The 14,163-nt window shown below is 48.3% G+C and overlaps 3 protein-coding genes across 5 annotated transcripts; all 3 read left to right on the top strand.

The window, feature by feature from the left end:
* Positions 1-344: 344 nt before the first annotated feature.
* Positions 345-4,134, top strand: LOC127587958 (uncharacterized). 2 transcript variants are annotated; one of them, XM_052046437.1, is made up of 6 exons: positions 345-465; positions 1,081-1,405; positions 1,487-1,767; positions 1,870-1,965; positions 2,498-2,537; positions 3,157-3,298. In XM_052046437.1, the coding sequence occupies exons 2-5, from the start codon at positions 1,088-1,090 to the stop codon at positions 2,526-2,528; spliced, it is 726 nt and encodes a 241-aa protein (XP_051902397.1). In that variant the 5' UTR covers positions 345-465; positions 1,081-1,087; the 3' UTR covers positions 2,529-2,537; positions 3,157-3,298. The 2 variants fall into 2 exon arrangements, with proteins under 2 accessions (XP_051902397.1, XP_051902396.1); XM_052046436.1 differs by lacking the exon at positions 2,498-2,537 and having other exon boundaries at positions 347-465; positions 3,157-4,134.
* A 147-nt stretch (positions 4,135-4,281) lies between these two features.
* On the top strand, positions 4,282-9,035 carry cct8 (chaperonin containing TCP1, subunit 8 (theta)). 2 transcript variants are annotated; one of them, XM_052048088.1, is made up of 16 exons: positions 4,282-4,449; positions 5,135-5,225; positions 5,307-5,386; positions 5,471-5,620; positions 5,716-5,896; positions 5,999-6,060; positions 6,154-6,291; positions 6,435-6,613; positions 6,723-6,789; positions 6,883-6,970; positions 7,049-7,164; positions 7,328-7,399; positions 7,496-7,660; positions 7,953-8,072; positions 8,191-8,306; positions 8,809-9,035. In XM_052048088.1, exons 1-15 carry the CDS (start codon positions 4,390-4,392, stop codon positions 8,296-8,298), a joined length of 1,677 nt encoding a protein of 558 aa, XP_051904048.1. In that variant the 5' UTR covers positions 4,282-4,389; the 3' UTR covers positions 8,299-8,306; positions 8,809-9,035. The 2 variants fall into 2 exon arrangements, with proteins under 2 accessions (XP_051904048.1, XP_051904049.1); XM_052048089.1 differs by lacking the exon at positions 8,191-8,306.
* Positions 9,036-9,244: 209 nt separating this feature from the next.
* On the top strand, positions 9,245-14,140 carry rskrb (ribosomal protein S6 kinase related b). The gene is made up of 13 exons (XM_052048090.1): positions 9,245-9,527; positions 10,156-10,446; positions 10,525-10,608; positions 10,822-10,890; positions 11,008-11,077; positions 11,643-11,750; positions 11,889-11,929; positions 12,037-12,064; positions 12,313-12,402; positions 12,489-12,577; positions 12,666-12,776; positions 12,846-12,959; positions 13,060-14,140. The coding sequence occupies exons 1-13, from the start codon at positions 9,504-9,506 to the stop codon at positions 13,222-13,224; spliced, it is 1,284 nt and encodes a 427-aa protein (XP_051904050.1). The 5' UTR covers positions 9,245-9,503; the 3' UTR covers positions 13,225-14,140.
* The last annotated feature ends 23 nt before the right edge of the window (positions 14,141-14,163 follow it).

Here is a 14,163-nt window from a genome sequence, read left to right as displayed (position 1 = left end):
GGAATCACACAAAAAAAAGAACGTTCGGAAGCTGTTGATTCAATTAATCTGTAGTTTTAATGATAATGAAATCCAAACATACGGAGACTAAATTTGAAATTTAAAAAAATCCGGAAATAATTGACCATGCAAGGAGGGCGAGACCCTGTCAAAGGCTTCATCAAATGGCCGGGGCGGTTCCTTACAACAGTTAACTCGTTATTGGATGCTACATTGTTAATATTGCTTCTGACAACATAAATATCTAAAAATAACAAATGCTATTAAAAAATGAAATTGTATAAATATTTAGCACTTATCGGAAACCAGCCTACCGGAAATAACACGTGGAGGGCGGGACATGTCTGTGACGTCACTTAACCGGGCGTTTCCCTGCCTGCCTGCCTGGAGCTGCTGCTTCTTTGCCGCCTAATTCAAACAACGGAGGACTCGTCGAGACTTGTACTACAAAGTGTTTCTTTTACGGTAAGGCATAAACATACACGTCCCCACAGGAAAAGGCGTGTAATGACGTTTCCTTTCATTATTATCGCGCGGGGGTGGAAGACTTTAATCTTTATCTTGCGTGAAGCTAATATGCGTTCAGGGGCGCTGGCCCGGTTTGAAAATTCCTTGTTTTCCCAAATCAGTTGTCCGTTGTCTGTCGTGTCCAAACGGACTCAATCGGGTACGTGCGTAAAATTTCAAAGATGATTTCCATCCAACCAGTATTTTCGGACAGATCTTTTCAAGACGGTTGCAATGATCAAAGTATCGATTTCCTCGGACAATTACAAAGAAAATGATGACTATTAAGAAGCTGTGAAAAATACACCAACGCAACGTCTTTAATCTTAGCTTATTTTGAAAAGACTGTTGTTATTGAACCGCTTGCTAAACATTAATAGTTATATTCATTATTTCAAATTAAGTTTGGTAAAGTTGCGTAACCTCCAAAAATGTAAATTATGTAAACAGTTAAATGCAGTAAATAAGAAAAAAAAGAGTCAAGAATGAACACGCACTTTATAAGCGGTTAATTTATGTCATCGGGAGCACATGTATCACTGAGTTAAATACCACTGGACCATCTTCACGCAGCGTCGAAATGTCATCGTCATTTTCCGTGATGGATGGGGTGGGAAGAGCCATGGTGGGAGTCTGGCGGGCCCAAACTACCCTGGACGAGTCGGACGGCGCCGAGAGCTCCCCGGAGGCCCCCGACCGCTTTCGCAAGCTGCGCTCTTCATCCTCCCTCAACACATTGCGCATGTCCCTGCGCAAGCGCCTCCCGCTGCACGCCGTCCAGGACAACTCCCTCCCGGAGGAGGATGCCAGTGGCGAGCCCCCCAGCGGGGAGCCCAAGACCGGCACCGTCCGCAAACTGACGCGAAGCGCCCGGAACTCCATCTATGGGGTCTATCAGGTACCAACACTCGACGACAGGATACTGATGTGACTATCTTTATTATTGTTTTTTTTTTTCGTTTTATCGTCTCCTACTCAGAAGTTGCAGAGGAGCAGGGAGTTCTCCCGCGACCAGTGCTTGGTGGCGACGCCCGGGCGCATCTGCGAAGGAGAAGAGTCCGACTCGCCGGCGTTCCACACCCCGAGACGCAGCACCAGGTCCGCCGCGCCCAAGGCGGGACGCACACCGGGCTCCAGAGGGAGGAGGACCCCCGACACCGCCGCCCTCGGGGTGAAGCACGGAGGAGGGCGGAGGCAGCTCGTTCGCATGGCAGCCCTGCGAAGCCCCTTTGCTTCTCCCAATATCCAGAACCAGAGGCTGTAAGTCACGTGGATGCTGTGCCCCCCCCCCCCCCCCCCACCACCACCACCACCACACGAATGACAATTTGCTTCCCTCTTTCTCACTTTTTACCATCTCAGGAAGTTTGACCAGGATCTGGAGTCTGTCTCAAGTGGACTCAACAGGCTTAAACGTCTCTCGAGGGCCATTGATGAGTTCATCGGAAGAGATGACAAGTAAGGATTCTTCTGCGCAGCACAATATAAATACGACTCGGGGTGCCCAAGTCCGGTTCTCGAGATCATCCGCCCAGCCTGTTTTTGATATGTATAGTCAATTTGGGTGCTCTGCTCGTCAGTGATTCAAGAAAATAACCACCATGCAAAAAAATTTTTTTTTTTTTTTTAATGGAGGCGGAGCAGAGGAAAGGGGGAATCTGCTCTGTCATTGATCATGATCATGATCAGAGAGACTCCCGTCCAATCAGTCCCAGCCGGCGTCTCCCGACATTTCACACACCCCCCCCCCCCCCACCCGTGAACATTCTTTCCCGCCTGGATTTCAAACTGAGGGGCAGAGCATGGAGAGGGAAGCAAGTGCGTGTGCGCGTACTCTGACCAGAAAAAAAATCCCAAGAATGTGTCTGACTGGCCGTGCTCTTGCGTGTCACTTCCTGCTGTGACGTTCAGCGTGTGGAATTACAGCAGTGGTGTTACAGAAACATAAAGTGTCTGTTTGTTTGTTTGTTTTACCCCCTTCCTACAACAGGCGCTTTGGTTATTCCCAAATTGCAGAGTAAGGGGAGAAGGTAAATGCATCCTCACAAATGGCAATGACTAAAAGGAGGAGTGATGAGCATGTGAAGGAGATGCATGTGCCTGGAGTGAAAACAACACTTTTCTTTGACTTACTGTTTGTTGCTTGTTGACGGTGGAACCTCGACTGGTGACCTTCATACATATGGGTAAATTTATGAAAAAGCATCGTTTTTGCCATTGACATTTTAATGCCACCAAAACAAATAGTTAAAAAAACTTTCAAACTGTGGTCCTCCAACGTTTTATACCACGTATTACCTGAAAAAAATGGCTCTCTGAGGACCAACAACATTAACATTTCAGTAATTTAACAAAAATTCTAAATTTTAAGAAGAAAAAAAATGCGTAACCGTACTAAACAGTGAACACAACTGCACGCTAGTTGGGCGGCGTTTCTGTTGCATACCACTAGAGGGAGCCCGTGTACCAAAAGTGGTACTGCAACCGCACTTTGAACTGAATACAGCAGCATTGCTTCAAATGGACTTTTCGGGGTTCCACCTTTGAGTCTCTTCCTTGACAAAAAACTTTCCCATCTAACGTCGCTTGTGCATCTCGACAGTCCACTGACAACAAAAGAACTCATCGGACTGTTGATTTATCTTTTAGGCGCACCACAACGGACAAGCGTGGCTGTTCGACAGCCATGACGACGACAACAATGACAACGATATTGATGAGGAGGAAATTGGACCCTGACGGGAAGCTCAGCTGCTCCAACCTGAGCCACCAAGCCTCGCGAATGTCGGAGCGTTTTGGGGGCTGGGTCTGCGCCATCCGCAAATGAGGCCTTCGCTCGATTTGTGTGACATCGCGAAGGGCCTTTCCTCTGTACATATAGCCATGTTACAGGAATCAAATGTGTCACTGTGTTTGGTGGGAAACACATTGAGTTGTGATACCGCAACATACTTGACATTTTTTTTCCTCCGAACTTGCCCATTAGCAGTTGTTATTTGTTTGGTTACTTGTGTCGCTAGGCTAATTCTGGGTCAACTATCCTAAAATGTACTTGTGTTTTGTTTTTCCTCTAGCTGCTACAACCAAATGTATTAGTTCCTATGTTTTTTTTTAATATAATAACTAATTTTTGCTAAATTAGAACTCTTGTTGAAAGGAATAAGACCAAAACTGTATCCGTAGAACTAACACTAATATGTATGCATTTGCAATGTTATTAATACTGTATTTGTAGACTTGTTTTGAACATGATTTACATATGAATGTGCCTTTTTTAAATACACGTACGTTTTTCTACGCGTATGTAACCCCCATCGAGATGAGGGAGCTTGAAATGTGACCTGTGAGTGATTTATGTAGTCCACTCGTTTTGTGATATGCAAGACCCATTGGGGGATAAAGTGAGCGAGTATTTGCTCCTGAAAACCTTTCTCTTGACAGGAAGTGGGGAAACTTGCCAAATGTGAATTAAACATTTATAGTAAACTACTTGTCTGATATTTTGGTGTTTTATAGATTTTCCCTAAAACTCGGTACAATAACATTTTAAAGGGTGGTATGCCAATTTACAAATTTAGTAGAGTCCTTAATTTTTACTTGTAGAAACTGCCATTCTTGTAATTAAAATTGTCTAAACAATGACGTCTCCTACGGAACTTAAGTTTATTTATCGTTAAAGTGTAAACATCTACACCGGTATCCTTTTAAAGCAGTTCAATTGGAATCCGCGATTTCGCCAATTTTGTCCCTTCTCCCTTGCTGTCGTAAGGCCGACGCCTCGCCAGCGGAAGTTCCGCCCCTTCCCCCTCTCTCTCCGGCTTTGTACTGTCCACGCCGCGGCTCCTCTACGCACAGTGACGCCGCAAAAAAGTACCAACACCGATGGCTCTCCACGTTCCGAAAGCTCCGGGCTTTGCCCAAATGTTAAAGGATGGCGCCAAGGTGATGTTCAATTTCAATTTTACTTTGGAACTTTGCCCTTCCTTGAGTCTCGTTGTGAACCAACGTGCTCGCTCGTTAGCCTTAGCCGCCTCGTTAGCGCGTACCTGCGTTCACATGCAGCGTGAGAAGACGAAGAAAGTTCTGGAAGGTGGTCGGGGTTGTTGGGAGCATCTGGACATCCATCTGCGTTTATGTAAATTGTCCCGTGTGTTCAATGTGAACGTACATTTTTTTGTATTTTATGTTCTTGTTGAGACGACAGTGGTGCTAATGTGAATGTGTGACTAAAGTGAGCTACCTAAGTTCAATGTTCAAATTATAGAAATATGTCATTGTAGTAATAATGCGCATTTTCTCAATTGCAACAATTACCTCGGAGGGCTACAGCTTCCGAAGAAAAATACTTGAAAAAAAATAAAATCCTATTTGTTTTTACTGTCGTAAAAAGTATGTTGTTATTTTTTTATCAGAAAAAAAACGTGATGGAATTTTTTAAAAAATATGTAGTTATTGATAAAATAATTTCTAGAAAAAACGTGGTGCATTCTCAGAACAATACTACCGATTTAAAGGGGAAAAAAAGTTTTTTTTTTTTTTAAAAATCAGAAAAATATTTTCTTTCCACCAAAAAATGTGTTTAAATAACAGATTGATTAACTATTCGTATAAACGCCATCTTTTGCAGCACTATTCAGGTCTTGAAGAGGCAGTCTTTCGCAACATCCGAGCCTGTAAGGAACTTTCTCATACCACACGCTCAGCTTACGGGCCCAATGGTACGTGCCCATCATATTCACTTAACATTATCACCGAAAATTATCAAGGGGCAGAAAGTAACCCTTTTTTTTTTAAACCAGGCATGAACAAAATGGTCATCAACCACCTGGAGAAGCTGTTCGTCACCAACGACGCCGCCACCATCCTCAGAGAGCTGGAAGTAAGGCAACCGGCGTTCCCGCCACGCCATCTCGGTGACATCATCCATTTACCGAGTCTGACCTCTGTGTTTGTGACCCGTTAGGTGCAGCATCCGGCAGCCAAAATGATCGTGATGGCGTCCCACATGCAGGAGCAGGAGGTGGGCGACGGCACCAACTTTGTCCTGGTGTTTGCCGGCGCCCTGCTGGAACAGGCCGAGGAGCTTCTACGGATGGGCCTCTCCGTGTCGGAGGTATGCTTGCGTTCGTGCCACTTTCAAAGTCTTCTGGGGGGGGGGGGTAGTCCATCGTGGAATGTCAAAATTTTTGGAAACGGCTTGGCCACCAGGTGATCGAGGGCTACGAGAAGGCGTGCCGCAAGGCGCTGGAGCTCCTGCCCGAGTGCGTGTGTTCGTCGGCCGACAACCTCCGCGACCTGAAGGAAGCCTCGGCGATGATCCGCACGGCCGTCACCAGCAAACAGTACGGCAACGAGGACTTCCTGTCCGACCTCATCGCACAGGCTTGCGGTAAGCATCGGCGCCCGCTTCTGGTCGCTGCGCCGTTCGATTTCTCCCCTTTTTCATGTCCTTTTTGTCTCCCCCCCCCCCCCCCTCCACTTTGTGCTTCAGTGTCCATCTTCCCAGAGTCCGGCAGTTTCAATGTGGATAACGTCAGAGTGTGTAAGATTCTGGTGAGAGTCTTCCAATGGGTGGATTGATTTTTCCTTTGAGGGGGAGTGGGGGGACTTTTAGGCCACATTGGCTTTTTACCCGCTTCTTCTCAGGGTTGCGGTGTGACGGCGTCATCGGTGCTGCACGGCATGGTGTTCAAAAAGGAAGCGGAAGGAGACGTCACGTCGGTGAAAGACGCCAAGATCGCCGTCTTCTCCTGTCCCTTCGACTGCATGGTGACGGAGACCAAGGTGAGCCGATCGCAAAGAGTCGTTTTTTTAGCGAGTCCCAAGTCGAGGAATCCCCGCTCGGCCGCGCCCCCTTGTGGAGTTTGTACCTTTTCATCCCCGCGTTCCCCCAAAATCCCCGCATTCAAGCGTGCTGTGCGGCGCAGGGCACGGTGCTCATCAACAACGCCAAGGAGCTGATGGACTTCAGCAAGGGCGAGGAGGACATGATGGAGACTCAGGTCAAGGCCATCAAGGAGGCCGGCGCCAACGTGGTGGTGACGGGCGGCAAGGTGGCCGACATGGCGCTGCACTACGCCAACAAATACAAGCTGATGGTGGTCAGGTAAGGTGGGAGGGGGGGGGGGGTGAAAGTGGTTTTGGCGGCTATTGTTGTAATTTTCAAACGGATATATTGAGAAATCATTTGGAGCGCCATCTTTATTCTCCTTCAGGCTGAACTCCAAGTGGGACCTGAGGAGGCTTTGCAAGACGGTGGGCGCCGTAGCTCTGCCGAGGCTGGTAAGCGTCCCCCCTCATCTCCTCCGTTTGTATCAAACCCCCCCCCCCCTTTAAAATTTTTTTTTTTAAATAAGACACTTGATTGCTCTCTAGACTGCACCTACCCCCGAGGAGATTGGTCACTGCGACAGCGTTTTCCTGACGGAAGTGGGCGACACTCAGGTGGTGGTCTTCAAACACGGTGCGTCATTTTTCTCGGCATCGGCGTCTCGTGCGGTACAAGCGTCAAATTAATTATTTTTTTTCCTCCGCGGATCAGAGAAAGAAGACGGCGCCATCTCCACTGTGGTGATCCGAGGCTCCACAGACAACTTGATGGATGACATTGAGCGGGCCATCGACGACGGAGTTAACACCTTCAAGGTTCTCGTGAGGGTGAGTGGGCGTCATGGGCAGGGGGGGGGATCGTTCGCAATGTTTTTGTTTGCATTTTGCGCTCACAATTCGAACGCTTCCTGTTCGGAAATGAGTGCTGATGTCACAATTTGGGGAAATTCACAAGTTAGAATAATGTATGTGTCCCCTGATCTTTTTCCAGGACAAGCGCCTGCTCCCCGGAGCGGGAGCCACCGAGATCGAGCTGGCCAATCGCATCACGTCCTTCGGAGAGGTTGCGCGCTTTTTTGCTTTTATTTGGACTCGCTCCAAAACATTCTTCATCACGTGACATTTTTTTTTTCCCATTCTTGGTTCCTTGTCGTTGAAGACTTGCCCGGGTTTGGACCAGTACGCCATCAAAAAGTTTGCGGATGCCTTCGAAGTGTTGCCGCGCGCCCTGGCAGAGAACTCGGGCGTGAAGGCCAACGAGCTGATCTCCAAGATGTACTCGGCGCATCACGAGGGCGACAAGAACGCCGGCTTTGATATTGAGGTGGGCCGCGAAACGAGAGCGATGACGAGGCCCCGCCCCCCAAAAGTGCACGTTTCGCATTTTTAGGGTTATTTCGGGAACGGATGACATTTTGCAGAAGAAATATGGAGTCCAGATTTTGGTCGTGTTGTTTTTTTTTTGGTTTTTTTTTTGTCTGGTATTTCAATGCCCCTTTCCGCCATCTTGTCAGAAAACTAAAAAAAAAAAAGTGTGAAATGTTGCTGCACGCTTGCAACGAGGGCTGGAAATTCAAGCCGCCGCTGCTGGCTCGGTGTCATTTATCGTTTTCCAGGGAGACGGCCCCTCGGTGAAGGACGTGGCCCAGGCCGGCATCCTGGACCCGTACCTGGTCAAATACTGGGGCATCAAACTGGCCACCAACGCCGCCATCACAGTACTGCGAGTGGATCAGGTACGGAGTTCGGATACGAACTTTGACCCACAAAAGATGCAAACTTTGGTCGTTTTTTGCGTCCGGTTCCAGAGTTTTTGTTGCGGCGGGTTAGCTTAGCTGTATTTGTACGACCCAGATCATCATGGCTAAGCCCGCAGGGGGACCCAAGGCTCCCAAACAGAGGGGCCACTGGGACAAGGACGACTGGGACGAGGAGCCCGATAAGTTTGAAACGCACCAGTAGAACTTACAGTTAGTAGGCCCTGGAACGTGTGTGTGCTTTCATTTTGTCGCTCACGGGTGGAAAGTTGCCTGGCACTACTAACTTGAGTGAACCAAAAAAAAAAAAGAAAGTGACGTCAAGGATGTGTTGCGCAATGAAGACGGATACGATGATGTGATTGCATGCGCATGTTTCTTTTAAGTGCACCTCGTTGGGTGAAATTGTGTGTTCGTTTGTTGCATGTCACCGGCAGTTTCACAATAATTGAGAAACCTTTTTTTTTTTTCCTGTGGAAAATATTAGCCTCAGTTTTGTGGTTTCGCAGTATCAGAGCAGCATCTGCTGACCGTGACACGCTTGATTCTGTTTATGATTTGTGGAATTAAATATTGTGGCCACAGTGAGAGGAGAAGTTTAAGACAAACAAATGGCAACCAAGGACACTTTTAGTTCCTCAAACCTCCTTCAATGCACTTCACCTGGACCACGTCATTTCTGATCTGTGCTTCTGGTTGCTCTTTTTTTTTTCAGATCATCATGGCCAAACCAGCAGGGGGCCCCAAACCACCACAGGGCAAGAAGGATTTCGATGAGGATGACTGATCATGCCCGTTACTTTTTCTTTTTTTTTTTTACTTGTTTATTTAAAGCTCTGCATTTCGGTTTATTCTGTAGGAAGTCTTCACAACAGTCGACATAATGTGGACGCACCGCACTGTATCATTCTTCCTCGCAAATAAAAGGCACTTGTGCTGTCATGTCTGACTGTATCGTTGCTTTATTACACAATTCGTGTAATGTTCTATATTTAGAGCATCGTGTAATGCATTATTTGTCGTTTCTTGTGAATTATGTATCCCCATTCGACATTCGAAATGGATATTAATGGAAATTGACTGCCTGTACATCCGATGCCCTAATTTGGTAGGCAGGTGGGCGGTGTTTCAAGCAGTCCCTTGGTTCCCGCGCTCCCATTGGCTGACGAGCGTGTGGGGCGGATCGGTGAGACGTCACCCGCATCCAGGATTAACCTGTTTTTTTTCTGTTTTGTTTTTTATATGTCACCATATTATGGCGACTCTCTCCTTTTTGGAGACGATTGTCATCAATATAAAGTGACGTTCGTTACAACTCCTCGCGAGGTTTCCGAAATCGCTTTGGATCGAGAAGATTCCGGAGTCGCGCGACGACATCGATGAGGCGCGCTCGCGTCGGCTGTCGCGCAGATGGGGGCCGAAGGCAGCAAGAAGGTAAGCGGAGCGGGGGGGGGGGGGGCAGGCGACATTTAGGGACCGTATGATGCTCGTGATTCAGACCGGGGGTTCCCGTTTCCATGGTGATCATTCAGCCTGCGAGGACTCGTTTTTGAGGGTACTTTGAAGTACTTTGCTCATTGAAACGGCGGTACTTTGTGGTATGTTACAACAGGAGGCACAGTCATGGAATCCTAGACGCTCCGTTACACAGCACATCTGCTTGGAGGCCCGCGGGCTTGCGTCAGTCACGTGACTAACACGACAATTGTGAAATCAAAAGTGAGCACGCAGAAATCGAGCATCCGGGTACTCCTGGTCTGACGCGGTGCAACCCGGAACTGTGTGACTTCGTCCGCCAGCTTGCCGTCGAATGGCGTTGACAAAGTTCTTCTTGCTGTTCCATCCGAAAAAAAGTTGATGACACGACAGTTTGAATTATTGCCCGTTTACCTCATTTGAGAATAAATTGACACTCTTAAAAACACTGAACTACATACAGTAGCACTTAGGACGTTTCCTCGAATTCTCGCCATAGAGCCGCTTTTTTTTTCATTCTAAATCAACCCTTCTCTGAATTCATGTGTTGGTTTACTGTGCATCATGACTTCCCAAATTCCACCAGAAGTCGGCTGATGGCCGGGAGCAAGAGCCCCTCTCTTCGGGCTGGCGTAGCTTCCTGTCCAGCATGGGCCTGTCACTACCTGCCACCTTGTGCCGCCTGGCGCCGCCAGCTCTGCGCATGGGTCAGCGGCGCATGCTCCAAGCCGGATCGCCCGACATACCCGAGCACGTCCTGAGGCTGGCGGGTGTGGGCCCTGAAAAGCTGAGGTCGGAGTGGAGCCTGACGGGCCTCAATGCCATGTTCCTGCCCGAGTTCCCCCACAGGGCCGTGCCGGGACAAGAGCACTTTGAGGTGGATAAATTTTTCGATTTGAACCCGTGCCTTGTGTGCGCTTGTGTTTTTGTGTATGATGGTGTCTTGCTTTTTCAGGTGTTAGGTTACATCGCCAAAGGTTCTTTTGGACCAATCCTCAAGGTCAAGGACAAGACCAAACAGAGAACCTATGCGGTCAAGGTAGGTCCTAAAAATGTGATAGTAGCTCTACTTGATAATCTGTTACTGCGTCAAACTATTGCGATCACAAAACTCTTGAGAAACTTTTGTAGCTGTTACGCAAGTGTAAAAAGAAGTCAACCGCGGTCAATAAATAAATAAATAAAATACGTTGTCAAATCTTGTCTTAATGTGAAGACAAAAGTGTTGTGACGACATTGCGCGGGTCCGCAGGTGATCCCAAAATCTGAGATCCTCCGACTGGGCGTGCTGGAGCAGTCGAAAGAAGAGGTGATAGTTCAGGTGAGTACTTTTCGAACAAGTTGTCGTCAGGTTGAAGCAATTGAATTCCCCAGCGGTTTTAGCGCTTCTTCCGCTGGAGCCGAGCGGCGGCACAACTCTTTTGAATTTTGCCCGCAGCGTCAGATTCGCCACCCGTTTGTCCACGACCTGCAGGACTGTTGGCAGACGCAGCGTCACCTCTACATTAGTGAGTCAGCCACAGAACAGTGAGCCCCCCCTTCAGCCCCCCGACCCCCACAGACCCTCACTTCAAGCTCACTATACACATCCTCACCTCCAATCCGACAATCCTCCCCCAATCCCGAGGCTCGGAAAGTTGTGCTGTGTTGCCTCCCCTTCTTCTGCTCTTACACCCCCGCGCCCCCCCGCCTCCCATCCCCATGTCCAATTATCCAGTGACTCAGATAGTGTGACCTATTTTGCTTTGTTGCCCGCACACCCACTCTGTGAAAATGAGCAGATACACTGGCCCTCTGGACTTGAGCAAACCCACCCGCTTCCGCTACGCCCCCCACCCCCCCACTTTTGTGATTGGTTGAGGGAATATAACGCACAAACGAGCAGAGTGTATGCAGATGTCAGTGAGACGTGTCATATGATTGCTATCATGCGATCATACAGTTTGTCAAATTTTGATATTATCGAGGTACTACGTTTGGGGGGGGGATTGTAAATAAATACCACCCCCCCCAAAAAAATTCAGGGTTAAGGGGGCCGCCAATTGCCATTCCCCGATGTCTTTTGCATTCCAGTGTGCGATTACTGCGGCACCGGCGACTTGTACACTTACTGGCAGATGATCGGACTCTTCGCCGAGGACACGGTGCGGGTGTTTGCCGCCGAGCTGGGCTGCGCGCTGGGTGAGCTCATAATTCACGTTTGGGAGTCGTCATCATAACGACGGTCAACCAATGAAGGCAAACGGCAGCTCGCTTGGTGAGACACTTGATTGTGGAACAAGTTTGTTCATTTTGTATTTTTATTTTTTCTCCTATCAGGATTTCTTCACGACTATGGTGTCATTCACAGGGATGTGAAGGTATTCTTTGATTTTTTTTTTGCCAGCACATCAGCCACCCTCGTGAGGACAAACGCTGTAGAAAGCGGATTGATAAATCTTTACATTAATCTGTCATTTCCTTCCAGATGGAGAATATCCTGCTGACAGACACTGGTGAGTCAACATGTCCAGCAGGGGGCAGCCATGTGCTCTTTTATAAACATGTCCAGCAGAGGGCAGCCATGTGGTCTTTTATAAATGTCCAGCAGAGGGCAGCCATGTGCTCTTTTATAAATGTCCAGAATCTTTCAGAGGACATCCTGACATCCGCTCAGTACTCATCAATAAGAATGACAAATGGAAAGTTTAAAAAAAAACGTGTGTCCCCTTAATGATTCATTTGGATTAACGGTCTGTTCCAGGACATCTCCGTTTGGCCGACTTTGGTTTGTCCCGTCGCTTGGAGCGAGGAGGGCGGGCTTTCACTATCTGCGGTACCATCCAATACATGGGTGAGGAACATTCCGGCACTTTCGTTTCATTCCGCGAAAGATGAATTTAAGGGCATTGTTGTGAGCGCGCTCTGTCCGCACCGCAGCCCCCGAGGTGCTGAGCGGCGGTCCCTACAATCACGCGGCCGATTGGTGGTCACTGGGAATCCTGCTCTTCTCATTGGCTACCGGCAAGGTGATAAAGAGAATGAGTTTCCATTCTGGTCAGAGAATTATTCGGAACGCTGTTGATGCTTGACGTTCAGTACGAATTTTCTCCTCAGTTCCCCCTGCCTCCGGAGCAGGACCACTGCGGCATGTTGAGGAGGGTGAGGTCTTTCCCCTACGAAATGCCCCTCAGCCTGAGCCCCCCTCTGGCCATGCTCATCACAGAGGTGAGCGCGGTCGCTAAGCGGCGCCTCCCTCCTGGATTATTGACACGCTCGTGCCGTTTCTCCGTGCAGCTGCTGTGCAAAATGCCCGCACGCCGACTTCGCACCCTCGATCGCTTCCAACGCCAGACCTTCTTCCGTGGACTCAGCTTTGACCAAAACTTGCTGCAGCGCCACCCTGTGGAGGTAAATGAACGCCAAACGGCGGACTCGAGCGCCTCACGGTCTATGAAGCCCTGCGACGGATAGCAAAATCTGCGAATAACGTCCCTTCTATCTATCGCAGGTGATTCTGGAGCTGAAGGAGCGCCCCGACCGTGCCGCCAAAGCCCGCCGAGGCCTTTCACTGCAGCCGTTCAACGGCTTTGATTACGACTCAATACTTAGTCCGCCGAACACGCCTGACGCGCAGCCGCAGGGAGCCGCCCCGCGTCGGGAGGTGTTTGTTTGACTCTGAACGCCAACAATCATGACCGTTTGCAACAGTACGGTACAGACTTCCCAAGGCTTCTCTTGACAAAATGGCTGGTCCATACCTAAAATGGCCGTACGTCCTCCGTTGTTGTTTACCGTGTGGCCGTACGCTACACTCACTTTCAGGTTTACCCTTTCACAATGTTACATGCTGAACTGGACCGCCCTACCCGATCTGCGGAAAGAATGTCAGGGACCCATGTCTGAAATTCAACAGGAAGTCAGAGGGGCATACTTGAGGCGGCCATTTTGAAGCAAATTCCAGGCCTCCTACTTGGATGAACTCAGGCAATGTCATTTGCCCAAATGACTCCTGAATGAACCTGCTTTACGGGGGCTTCATCATGCCTGTAAACTGAAGAAAAAAAGAAAAAAAAACTACAACTACAAATATCCTGGTCTAAATGTGTGAATTTGAGCAGTCCCTCGTGAGCACGATACTTCATGCACTGAGAGCACTAAAAGAGAACTTTTCCAAACCTTTTGTGTTTGCGCAAAGAAACTCTATTGTTCATGGACTTGAACGTTGCCTGTCGATATGCTGCAACTGTGGTTACGTAAAGAAAGGTCACTCGAGCTGAAGACAACGCGCCCTGTTTTGTTTTACTTGTTTGTGTGTGTCGTCACTTGTGCAAAGAAACCCGTTTTCTTGAATGATATTGACTCTCGCCACTGTATATACACGTCGGATAAAGAGCATTTTGTATTGCTGCCTCCTGTGTGTACCCAAATGCCCCACGAGTGATCCTGAATTTTGTTTTGTTACAAGAATGCTTCTATATATACACACACACACACAGACAAACAGTAACACCAAAGTCCCCAATACAAAATTTCCAAGAGAGTTTCATATGTTTACATGTCTTTTTGAACATTAAATGATCTTACTCTGCTGCTTTTGTCATTGGGATTGTGA

The sequence above is a fragment of the Hippocampus zosterae genome, chromosome 16 (genome assembly GCF_025434085.1).
Source record: "Hippocampus zosterae strain Florida chromosome 16, ASM2543408v3, whole genome shotgun sequence".
NCBI lineage: Eukaryota > Metazoa > Chordata > Actinopteri > Syngnathiformes > Syngnathidae > Hippocampus > Hippocampus zosterae.
This window is presented reverse-complemented; position numbering and strand designations above follow the sequence as displayed.